This window comes from Protopterus annectens, chromosome 12.part0 (assembly GCF_019279795.1).
Source record: "Protopterus annectens isolate FY-2018-M chromosome 12.part0, PAN1.0, whole genome shotgun sequence".
NCBI classification, from domain to species: domain Eukaryota; kingdom Metazoa; phylum Chordata; order Ceratodontiformes; family Protopteridae; genus Protopterus; species Protopterus annectens.
The window spans coordinates 501856545-501869646 of record NC_056746.1 but is presented as its reverse complement, the minus strand read 5'-3'; the positions used below and the strand labels follow the sequence as shown (position 1 = coordinate 501869646).

General features: G+C 40.1%; 1 protein-coding gene across 2 annotated transcripts in view; it reads left to right on the top strand.

Moving 5' to 3' along the window:
* Nucleotides 1–13102, top strand: part of LOC122816668 (transmembrane protein 180-like) — a 588132-nt gene that overhangs the window by 170560 nt on the left and 404470 nt on the right. For both annotated transcript variants that reach the window (XM_044089623.1, XM_044089624.1), the window contains exon 2: nt 6847–7062. In XM_044089623.1, the coding sequence (XP_043945558.1) occupies nt 6910–7062 (153 nt within the window). In that variant the 5' untranslated portion in view covers nt 6847–6909. The remainder of the gene's footprint in view (nt 1–6846; nt 7063–13102) is intronic.

Genomic DNA, 13102 nt, shown 5'->3' with positions numbered 1-13102 from the left:
GCAGGAATAGGCGTTCAAGAGGCAGAAACCAATCCAGGGGTACCTACAGGGACGCCAATGGCAAGGTAACAACCAGCGAGGCACGGACGCAGCCACCACCACTACAACACCTCAATCACAGTGACTTGACAGTGGCACCGCCTACCAGGGAACAACTAGGAGCACCCTTAGGCGGAAAATTAACCTTATTTTCAAAAACTGGCATTGCATCACAAGGGAAAATGGATTTTGCAAACTATAGACCAAGGTTACAGGTTCCATTTCCATACTCTACCAGGAGAGAGGAATGCCAAACCTACCACCTACTCAAAGGACAGAAGCTCTAAAACAAATATCTCAGCTATTAAGAATGAGAGCTGTGGAAAAGGTACCATCTATGGAGCAAGGAAAGGATTTTACTCCAGACTCTTCCTGGTACCAAGAAAAGAAAACAAATGGAGACCCATTCTAGACCTGTCCGCTTTAAACACATTCCTTATTGTTCCAAAATTCAAAATGCTGACCCTACAGCAGCTTCTTCCCATGCTGGGCAAGGAGTCTTGGCTGGTAACTCTAGATCTCAAGGAGGCATACCTGCACGTCCCCATAAGACCAATTTGCAGAAGATACCTCAGATTTCTTGCAGGATCAGAGCATTATCAATTTTCAGCATTGCCCTTTGGCTTATCTACTGCCCCAGAGTGTTCACGAAATGCCTGGCATCAGTAATTGCTCATTGCAGACTTCAGGGAATCCAAATTTATCCCTACCTGGACGACTGCCTGATACAAGCGGACAACAAAAGCAAGCTAGCAGAAGACTTACAAAGAGTCATTTACCTGCTGCAAGCCTTGGGATATACAGTCAATATAAAAAAGTCAAGGCTGATTCCATCCCAAAGAATAACCTTTCAGGGTGCAGAGCTGGACACATCAAAACAAATGGCATTCCTAACTGCAGAAAAGAAAGAGCAACTACCTCTCTACTTCTTGGCATTAACAAAGCAGAACCACCTAACTGCAAGAAAAGTACTGCAAGCTCTAGGCTTCATGGCATCCTGCATAATTCTGGTCCCTCATGCCAGACTGCATATGAGAAAACTACAGTGGTACCTAAGGAATTTGTGGTCCCAACACAAGCACAGCCTAGAAACCAAAATCCCAATAATCCCATGCCTGAAACAAGAGTTCCTATGGTGGGCTCAGGCCTGTCAATCAAACGCAGGATTGCCCTTCTGCAAAAGCCAACCAAGCCAAACCATCACGACAGATGCCTCAGACCTCGGTTGGGGGGCACACATGCTGGGCAAGTGCATACAAGGCTTATGGACTCAAGACCAGCTGCGCCTACACATAAATCTAAAGGAAATGCTGGCAGTAAAATTGGCAATCCACTCATTCAGACCATTTCTCCAAGAAGGTCAGTTGATGATAAGGACAGACAACACCACAGTTATGTGGTACATCAACAAACAGGGAGGCACCCATTCATATCCTCTATGCCGGCTGTCACTGGACCTATGGGATGTGGCCCTGAGCTACAACATTCAGTTACAAGCAATTTTTGTACCGGGAAAAGAAAACATTCTAGCAGACATATTAAGCAGAACAACCACAGATGCCCACGAATGGATGCTTCATCCGGACATCTTCAAAGCCATCACAAGGGAATGGGGATTACCACAAATAGACTTGTTTGCATCCCCATTCAATCACCAGCTAAAGAAATTCTGCACAAGGACGTACCACCCACTTGCTTGGAAGGTGGACTCCTATCTTTCAGTTGGAAAAACCTGACAGCATACGCATTTCCACCACTTCCTTTGATGCACAAGGTGCTTCTGAAGATCAAAGAGGACCGTCCAAGGATCATCCTGATAGCTCCAGACTGGCCAAGACAACATTGGTACCCATTGCTGAGGAGCATGTCTCGGGAACAAATATGGACACTACCCTAATCCCATTACTGTTAACACAGAACAACTACAACATCCTGCATCCAAACCTGAAAACTCTGCAGCTAACTGCCTGGAACATTACATAACAGAAAATAACCCAAATTTATCCCAAAGGGTTAAAGACATAATCCTGGAGGCTCGCAGACCTTCAACAAGAAAGAATTATGCAGCAAAATGGAAAAGATATTTCATTTGGAGTACTGCAAAGGGAGAAGATGTGACTCTGGTAAACATGGCCAACATCCTAGAGTACTTGGCAGAGCTCTTCCACACAGGCCTGTCCTATTCTTCCATCAAGATACATGCATCAGCTATTTCAGCACAATACAGCTTGGATCCTCCTGTCTTCTCTCATCCCCTGCTCAGACAGTTTCTGAGAGGAATTAAAAATGTAAAACCTCCCAGGAAACCACCATTGCCAGCATGGGACTTGAACTTTGTGCTAGAAAAATTGACACTTCCTCCTTTCGAGCCAGCAGCAACAGCAGAATTACAATACTTATCCTGGAAGACTGCTTTCCTGCTGGCAATAACTTCAGCAAGAAGGGTCTCTGAACTACAGGCATTAATGGCAGTGCAACCCTTCCTGATCTTCCATCAAGATAGAGTGTCCATGAGAACAAATCCTACATTTATGCCTAAGGTGGTATCCAGAGTGTCATTAAATCAGGCTATCCACCTACCTACATTCTTCCCAAACCCACAGAACAGGGAGAAAGACTTTGCATACCTTGGATGTACACAGACAGTTACGCTACTACCTGGACAGGACTAAGTCCAATAGAAAAACTGACCAGCTTCTGGTAGCATATGCCACAGGAAAGGAAGGAAAGCCAATTTCAAAACAGACAATCTCCAAATGGATAGGAAATTGCATTAGATTTTGTTACTCCTACCATGGAAAGAAACCCCAGAGAACATCAGGCCTCACTCCACAAGGGCTACAGCCACTACCACAGCTTTCTTACGAGGAGTGGCTACCAAGGACATTATAGAGGCTGCTACTTGGACCTCCGTGCATACATTTGCCAAGCATTACAATTTACCTTTATACTCTAGATCCCGAGCAGGTTTTGCCACTGCTGTTTTGCAAGGGATCCTAGCTACACCATAATCTCTACTCTTTCCTCCTCCCCCTTGTTTAGCTATGGTATTCTACCCATTTGTAATGACTGCAGATGCATCCTTGAAGGACATAGTACAGTTTTGTACCTACCATAAATGTAGATGTCCGATAGGAATGCATCTGCAGTCAGGATTACCCACCCACCTTCCCCTCTGAGGTACTCCTAGGGTATTTGCCAGCCTTCAGCTAGCTTGGGGGGGATCTATTATGGTGTATTTGTTTGTATATATGTACATACATGCTTATTTTTTGTGTTTGCTCTCTACTATTTGGAATCATTGGCATTTATCCAAATTTAGCCTTCCAAGAGGGCACCTGGCATCTGGGGCAAGAAACACTGAGGAAAATGGCGTCGGCTGATGCCTTTATACCCGAATAACTGCAGCTGTGACGTTGGGTGAAGTGCGACACCAGCCGAGGCCAGACCCAGACTTTGGAATCCGGCCGACCGAAGGGCTGCCTGACGACAGGACAACCCATTTGTAATGACTGCAGATGCATTCCTATCGGACATCTACATTTATGGTAGGTACAAAACTGTACTGTCCCTTTCCTGTGCAGCGCTGCCCTGCTTGCCAGGTATAGGTCTCCCTTCTTTCCCAACTCATCTGAAGTAGCACATTGTCTATTAGCTAACCAGATCCTCATGTTCTCAGGCAAAGTGCTAAGGGCTTGTTCCCTCACCAAAAGCTCTGCCAGCCCTTCAAAAGTGGTGACCTGACATCCACTCACCCACCTATGGAAATATGTGCTCAGTCAGCAACATATTCACACACACTTTCATCTGCCTTGCGTCTATGCTCACAAAACTTTTTCCTGTACGTTTCAGGTGTTAGCTTAAACATTTCTAAGAAGTGATTTTTAACAGCAGTATAATCAAAACATGCAACGTCAGACATTTTTGACAAAACAGTTACAGCTTTACCATGGAGTAAGGGGGTCAGGAACCGTACCCAGAGCCTTTGGTCAACACTATACTATTTGCATACCCTCTCAAACATATGAATGAAACTATCAAAATTATCCCCCTCTTTAAACTGCGTAATAAATTTACTGACCTTTTGTGCTTCTGGGGTCCAGTTACTTCCTTCCCCATTACCGCCATGACTCTGGCGAAGAGTCAGCATTTCCCTCTCATGCCTCCTCTGCCGCTCCTTTTCCTCGGCTTCTGTCTCCAAACGCCTGGCCTCCAACTCAAGTCTCTTTAGATCCAGATGGATTTTTAAGTCCTCTGCAAAAAGGTTGAGCTGTCCATTCTCCGAGGGTATTCTATTTCCACTGCCAGTCTGATTGTCCTCCTGGTTGCTGTTTTCTGATGCAGCTGTAACCAAGGCTGCAATCAGGTCTGCCTTAGTCAGATTTCCATGCACCAGTCCCCTAGCTTGGCAGATCTTCGCCAGCTGGCTCTTTGTCAGCTTTCCATACCCCTCTGCTGACATGCTGCCTGCTCACCCTGACTAACTAAGCTAACAAAAGAAATAAAACAATTGTGATCTGAACTCTGAGTATTCACTTCGTGGCTGATTTAGAGTACAAAACACCTTCAAAGCTCACTGTACACAAGCTACAGGAATTCACTCTACCCACACCACTACAAGCCATTTGGTATTTGCCAACCAATTAATATGTGGTGTGGATATCCCACCACTGCCAAACAATTAATATGTGGTTTGGATATCCCACCACTGCCACCAATTAATATGTGATGCCCATGCCCTGGCCCAGCAATCAAGGAGCCTCACTCCTCACCACTAATACCAGTGAGGGGTGTCTCATATAGGAGGAAAGGACAACAAATACACACAGTAAAGTGCAATTTCCCTTAAGAGCACACAGAGATCACAGTCAGTCCGGGGCTGGTCGCTCCCTTACTCTCCAGGTCCCCAATAAGACTCCCCACTGGCACAGCTATATAGTCCAGATCTCAGCCTAGTGGGCAAGCTAAAACCTCCAGCACCCTCTCTGTCCAACTAGTGCTTAGTGTCCCTGCCCAAGTAGCTGACACAGACACACTTTGAGAAGAGTTTATACGAACACACAGACACTCCTAGGGAAGGCTGGCACAGGTTCTCCAGCTGTGCCCCTTTTTCCCCAGAGTATAAGGTAGTATCAGCTGCCACCACCCACTAATATTTATCAGCTACTCAAAGGCCCTTAAAAGGGTGTCCAGTTACTGTGCAATGTTATTATCCAATTGGTTGTATAGCCCCAGGGCTAAAGCTATTAGAGTGGCTTTGTACAATTTTAGCAAAGGCATGCAAGTACGCTAAAGAGCTTAAATTATCTCTACAAAAACAGCCACAGTTCAAAGGGTTTTAAAAATATTTAATAACAAATAGTCAAAACACAAGACAATACTTTTTACTACACAATGCTAGTCAAGACTTCAGAGATCACAGAAATGCTTAAAATAATTCAGTAGTACAGATCTGACATCACAGAAAACACTTAGTCTAATCTTTCTAGTTTATAGCTATTTCCAAGAGAAAACACAAATCTAAGATAAACTTGCATATAGAGCAAGACAGTGCTGGTGTTGGATGGTCAAGACAAAAAATGCTTAATGCTGTCTGATTCTCTCTGTTTTTAAAATCACATTCCTGGTTCACATTACATCATTCTTCACACTTCCCTGGGTTCCCAGGCTAACAGAAACTGCATTTACATTCTTCACCTCTGGGCAGAAACCAGAGCAATAAAGGACATTTATGCATGCAAATTCTGGCCTTAAAACAATAGCAAGAATTCCTTCATCTAAACTGTCCAGAGCTGTGTTTACATCAAAGGGTCACAACATACTTTACTTGGTCAGTAGAGGGCACTGTTACATTTTTTCAGTTCCACATGTAACACTATTTTTACCATTTAAGACAACAAGCCTGTGGTTTACATTAATATTTAGAGATGACCGAATTATCTCCAAAATTCTGTCTGGCTAGGCTGGCAGCCTTCACCCATCTTCACAGCACCCATATTATACATCAGTTGCCTAATGCTTTTATCCTGCATGTAGTACTACACTCTGAAGTCCTGTTTAAAGTTCTCATGTTATTCTTTTGTGTTGTGCCATATTGTGGGTCTGATGGTAGTATAATGACTTGGTATTTCTTGCTGTTCTTTAGTGTGTATCAATGTTGCCCCACCACATAGTACTATAATGTGGATTAGATTGTTCACTATATTACTCTGTAAAGTTATTGCATAAATATGCTGAACAGTTTATTTATGTATTCATAGGTCTTTGTCTTTATACCTTTTTATATTTTTGTGTTTGTCTTGATACTATTATTTATAAAATCATTATGATAATCAGTAGTGAATACTCTGTTCAGTACTGCATATCCTGTCTTGACAACAAGCTTTTATATAATTGTTGCAGTAAACTGTATCAGGTACTCTCTTGGCATTTGATCTTATCCTAAATCTCCCCTTTAAAAATGCTTCCGGTTTATTAGGGCTGCCTGATTAACAAATATTTTAAGTAAACATTTATTACAGTGTTACACCATGGGTGGAGGCAAACAATGCCATGCTTCAGTGAAGTCAGGATCAGGGATGTTGGCACAGGAGTTGGAGACTGGAATAAGAGTAAATGGGAAAAATGTTACTGTGTGGAAAGATGGAATTAGTACTTTGTAATGATAGCTGTTTAGCTAAGTTACATTATTATACTAATAGTTCCACATTAGAAGAAACTCCATTTCCAGGTTAAGTTTTAAATCAAAGGAAAAGCTCATATTTATTCTTTTTTTGTATTAATACATTTTTCTTTTCTACCATTTAGAATAATACAACTCAAAATGAAACAGAAGTTCATGTAACATTTTTTGAAAAGCAACTACAAAAAATGAAGTGCCCATTTGGAATCCATCATGGAGCCGTGTCCTATGCCATGACTACGTTAGGTGCAGGAATGATGAACCATATTTTTGTATTTTATTATGTCAAACTTTTTTTAAATCGATACAAGATTTCTGAAGCCTCTTTTCACCAAGCACAGGTTAGATTTCTTTATGTTTTATAATAAAATATTGACATGCATTTATAGTATTGTTTCTATAGATGAGCACTGGTAGTACTTAAAACTGTGATGTACAGCTGCAATAAAGGACTGTAAGTTTTTGAGATGGTGGCTTACGTCTGATGCTATCTAAGCTACCTTCTGCACTGTGTGTGGAATTAAAGCCATCCTTCATAAGACATACTCTTAAAGGAATATTTGTAGCTACTAGGCTACAGTGGTGCCACTGAGATGGGGACACTGTTTGATGTAACAGACTGCGGAGTGCTGCGGATTTCTGACTTGTACGTTGTGAATGTCCCATTGTGCAGATGCAGATGTGAAATCATTGTTGGGTCATTATATTTAAGGGTTGATAGCAGGCAGAAAACATCACAAAGATAGCTTTCCTATTTTTTTTCTAAAACACCTTTATTGAATTATCACTTGTGACATAGCCAGACTTACACTTATTTAAAAGTAATCTAGCCATATTAAGAAGTTTACACTTGGACACATTATAAATCACATATTGTTCTATGAAATATAATCAAGCTAACATTACATAGATTGTTCAGTTCCTGCCATCTCTTAAATCCCATTCCACCTCCAAAACATTTTTCTGCATGTATTGTTCCCACAATTTCCATTTTTCTGTGTAATTTACTCCTACCCTTTTCAAAGATCCCACTTCCTCTTCCTTTATCTCTGTTGGCAATATTCACTCTGTCAAGTTTGGTTGGTTTAAACTTTAATTTTCATTTTCTACTAATTGCAGATTTTTTGGGAGTCAACAGAATTAAACTTAATAAGGCCTTACTATGTTTAGGTAGCTCAGATCCTGTATCCCTGCTAAAAAAAATAATTTCCTTAGTTACACTCATTTGTTTGTCCGGTATTCCTGATCTTACTCTAAATTTTCCCATTTAGTAGGACTTCTGGTTCATTGGGACTGCCTAGTTAACAAATGTTTTAAGTAAACAGTTATCACAGTGTAACACCGTAGGTTTAGGAGAAAAATGCCTGTAGGGAATTTTTAAAGTTTGTCAGCTCATTACACTCCGAAAACATATGCTTCCAGGTACCACTTTCCCCCCCATTGCACCTCCAACATTTGCCATCTGCCTGAGGAAAAATTATCTGGAGCCTGCTTGGGGTATAAACGCACTTATGTAAACACTTCCCAGGCAAAAATCCTAAATCTTCTACACTTTTTGTTGCGTATTTGAGAGCCATACACATGACCTCCTATTGTTTCCTTGTGAATTTTTTTATCTAGTCTCTCTTAACAATCTTTTCTGATCTCCTCTAATTGATTCCTATAGTTATTGTGCAATATTTTATATGCTGTACTAATTATTCCTTTTGTGCCAGCAGTTTCTGTTCTAGATTTTACTAAAAATTCAACTAATTCAGGTCTTTCACTTAGGATTCCCCAATCCCTTTCTCTTTGCATATACTCCGATATCAATCCCTGATAGCGCAGGCAATCTCTAGCCTGCAGTTCAAATATCATCTTGACCTCTTCCCATTCTGTTACCTTTTCCTCTCAAATTATTTGTTCCCAATACCTTGCTTCATTTGCTAGATTCCACCAGTAAATTCCATCTCTCTCTTGCCTAGTCTCTGTACCCCTAATTGCAGTCATCCCTATCAGCAGAATTTACTTTCTCCATTCCCAGTTGGCTTAGTTCTTCTTTCCTACTAGTTGTGGACTGTAAAGGTGGAAGAGAATGGAACTCGTTGACCCCAGCCAGATGAATTACACCTTGTTGACTGAGCTTTCTGATATACGATCATTGCTGGCAATGTTTCTTTCACAGAGCCATTAATGATTCTCATTGTTTTGCAGTCTTCACTTTTCTCCATGGTTGTGCAAAAGAGGAGTTATTACATATTTTATTTATTTATTTGCTGGGAAAGTCTGAATGGGCTACGATAGACCCATTTTCAGAGGAGGCCTGGGTAGAAAACCTACAAAAGATTCTTAACTTTCAGAGACAATTTTTTTTTATATATTATTATAGATTTAAGTAGTAATTGATATTAGAGTGTATTAACTATTATAATGAAAGAAGAAGTAAGATGCAAAGAGAATGATGTTGGTAGAAATGAATTAGTACAGAGTAATATCTTTTTGAGGGAGTAATGTAAGTAGAGTTAAAAAGATGAGTGGTGGGCTAAGATTCAGCAGTAGACCAAATTAATGGAACTGAGGAAAGAGAAAAAGGTTTAAGGGATAATTTAACTCTTAAAATTTGCAGTGGAACCAGTAAAGACTGATAGATGGAGTGGTTCTGGTAAAGTAGCATTATACAGTGAAGGAGGCAGTTTTATACTAGTCCTGCTGGTGTATGCTTTCATATCACTGAAGCTAGGCAGCTATAGTCAGCTGATCTCACATTAAGGACTCTCTTTGATGAGCCTGTGATTGAGTTCATTGTCTCTTCCATGCCATTTTAATGTAAACTTTAAATCTCCTTTATTTGGAGTTGTGTGTTACCACGTCATGATATCACAGGCTGCATTAGTAGAGAGCTCCTAGTCTCTATAGCTAGCAGATCTTTTCTGAAAATTCAAGTAATTTGGTTGACTCCATTAGCATAGAATCCAGTAACACTGAATTAATAATGTAGAACGCCTTCAGCACTGAAAACACTGGAAAGAAAACAAAATAATATTTTGTACAGAGGCAAGCCTTCTCCAGTTTACACTTAAATTGATTCCATGTTTGTAGAGTTGATGAGTAAGGGCAAACACATTGCAGTTGGAGCACCCATCCTCTCTCTATATTTGCAGCATTTTATTAATAATAAACAATGGTAAGAAAGGAGATTTTTGTCAATAGGGATGACTGTAAGTAGGGGTGCTGAAAACTGAAAGAGGGGGATGGAATTTACTGCAGAGAAACGGCAAAGGAACCAATGTATTGGGAGCAAATAACTAGAGAGGGAAAGGTAGAGTGGGACAAAGCCAAGAAGAAGTTTGGATTGCTGGTTAGAGACAGTCTTCCCTACCAGGGATTGATATCTGAGTATAGGTAAAGAGAAAAGGAATAGAGGAGTCCTAAATGAAGGACATGATCTGGGTGAGTTAGTCAAATTTAGAACAGAAGCTGTTGTTAAAAAAGGAGTAATTAGTAGGGCATATAATATATTACCTGAGAACTATTAAGACTCAATCAGAGGAAGTTGGAAAAGATTGGGAAGAGAGACTGGAAAAGCAATTTAAAGAGAATTATGGTAGAGAATACGCGTATGGCTCCCAAGTATGCAACAAAGTCTAGAAGGTTTAGGCTTTTTGCTTGAAAGCATTTGTGTAGATATTTTATACCCCTGGCAGACTTCAAAGTGTTTTTCTCAAGTAGATAGCAAATGTTGGAGCTGTGACAGGGAAGAAAGATATAAGCGGGAACATGTTTTTTGGAAATGTAATGTGTTGGCAGATTTTAGAAATTCATACAGAGTATGCAGTCAGAAATATTGGGGGAGCAAATGGCTGTAACTAAGAAAGTTATTCTTTTCAGTTGGGACACGGGATCTGAATTGCCTAGACATAATAAGGCCATATTAAGCGTGATTCTTCTGGCTGCCAGAAACAATTACTAGGAAATGGAAATCAAAATCTAAACCAGCAGTATTTGAAGTATTGCATATTGTAAAAGAAATAAAAGAACTGGAAGTGGGATCCGTAGAAAAGGGAAGGAGCAAATGACATAAAAATAAATTAAGTTTTTGGGGGACAATACATGTAGAATAATGTTTAGTGGGAAGAGGAGTAAGGTTTAAGGGAAGCCAGAACTGAGCAATTTATGTAATGCCAGACTGAATGGCTGTTGTTATAAAGAAAGAAAACATGTACGATGTATAACATATGTAAATTAAAAATGTAAATACTGTTTGTTTTGTTTTCTGTTAATGTATGTGTTTTTATGTCTTAAGTGATACTTTAACAAAGGTGTTTAAAAAATAAAAAATGGTACTTGCTTTTATCCCCCACAGTTGTGAAATTGGGGTCTATATCATATGTCCGAAGTTTTATAACTTCGAACATTAAAATATCAAATTTAAATGTTCGAAGTTATAAAACTTCAAACATATGTAAAAAAAAAAAAAAAAAAAAAAACAAAACTAACGGCTGTAGGCAGGGGGGCAAGCCCCCATGCATTCCCCTCCCCACACCCCCACTCTTTAAATATACCAACTCCGAGACTGCACTGCAGTGCAGTAAGGGAAATCTTCCCTTTACCGCACTATAGTGCGGTCTCGGAGTTGGTATATTTAAAGAGCGGGGGTGTGGGGGGGGCCCTGCCTACACTAGTAGATAGGTTCTGCTTTTTTTAAATTATATGTTCAATGTTTGAAACTTCGAACATTTAAATTCAATTATTTAACGTTTGAAGTTTTCAAACGTATAATATAGACCCGTGCGATTGCACACTATATTTACGTAATGGATGAGGGGTGGGGGGGCAGGGGGTATCACAGTTTAGGGCCAAAAGTCGTGAGTCTTAATCAGTAGTCAGTAATTTGTTGTGTGAAACAGAGGTGATGATAATCTGACAGTTTATGAATGTTGTGCTGTATCACAAAAATGCCAGACCATTTGACAATCCTGTCAGAAGATGGGCAAATATATTGCAATATATCCTCAGAAAAGACATGTAAAATCAGGAAGTTCATTTAAAGCAGTCATGGCAGATTTCACAACAGAAGTAAAATCTTTCATAATAATACCTTTGTCAGCCAAAATATCATCTCTTTATGGAAAATAAGTTTGAAGTAAACTAAATTACTTTGACAACCGTCCTTGATCTATAAAGTGGTTGAGCCTCTGTAAAACTGGATCTGTGGTTGTGTGATCTCTCAACTCATTAAGATGTGTGGAAGAAAAATGTTGCACTTCCATGACTTCAAAATCAAGACTCTCATTCTCGTGCTGTTTTGTGGTATTTCTGGGTGATCTGGACAATGTATCAGCAAGGTAAAGAAGTTTGCCTTTCTTGTGGACAAGATTGAAATGGTACTTTTGCAATCTTGGCAGCATACATTGCAGTCAGGCTGGGGCTGAATGCATTTGTTTTGTCAAGATAGTAATTAATGGTTGGTGGTCTGTTTCAATTTGGATAGGTGTACCATAAACATAATCATGGAACTTCGAACATGCAAATACTAATGCCAAAAGCTGTTTCTCAATCTGGGCATACTGCATCTGTTTAGGTAAGAGTTCTTGATGCATAGGCAACAGGTTGATCCTCTTCTAGAATGACTGCACCAAGTCCAAGTTTCAAAGGATCACAGGAAAGTGAAACTGGTTTGTGAACATCATAGAATGTGAGAGTTAGTAGACTAGCAATTCTCTGTTTCAGGATATCAGATGCTCTTTGGTGTTGCTCTAACCAAGACCAGGATACATCTTTACATGTCAGCTCTCTAAGTTTTACTGAAAGTTGGCTCAAGTCTGGAATGAACTTGCCTAGGTAGTTGACCATGCCAAGAAAACGTTGCAGGGCTTAAACATTGTCTGAAGCTGACGTCCCAAGAATGGCTGTTTGCTTTGAAGGGTCTGGTCGTAAGCTTGTACTTGTAAGTAAATGACCAACATCAGTAACTTCTTGTAGCCTGAATTTGCATTTATGTGGATTGAGCTTAAGATTCACTTGACGTGCCCTTTCTAGAACTTTTCTGAGGTTTCTGTCATGTTCTGCTTCATAGCACAAGGATACCCAGAAAAAAATGTATGCCATTGCATGTTGAAAGACTTCACTTGCAGAATTTATCCCAAATGGCATTCTCAAAAATCTGTACCTGCTAAATGGAGTACTAAAAGTAGTGAACAATGAATTTCTTGTCAAGGTGAATTTGCCAAAATGAACTCTCTGCATCTAAGACAGGAAAATAGTGGCATTTGGCATCAAGGCTTCGACTTCTTCGACTGTGTGCATTGGATGATGAGGTCTTTTTAGTGCTGTGTTCAAATCTTGTGGATCAGTATATATTCTGATGTCGTCTGAGCTTTTCTTATGAGCTACCACCATGGA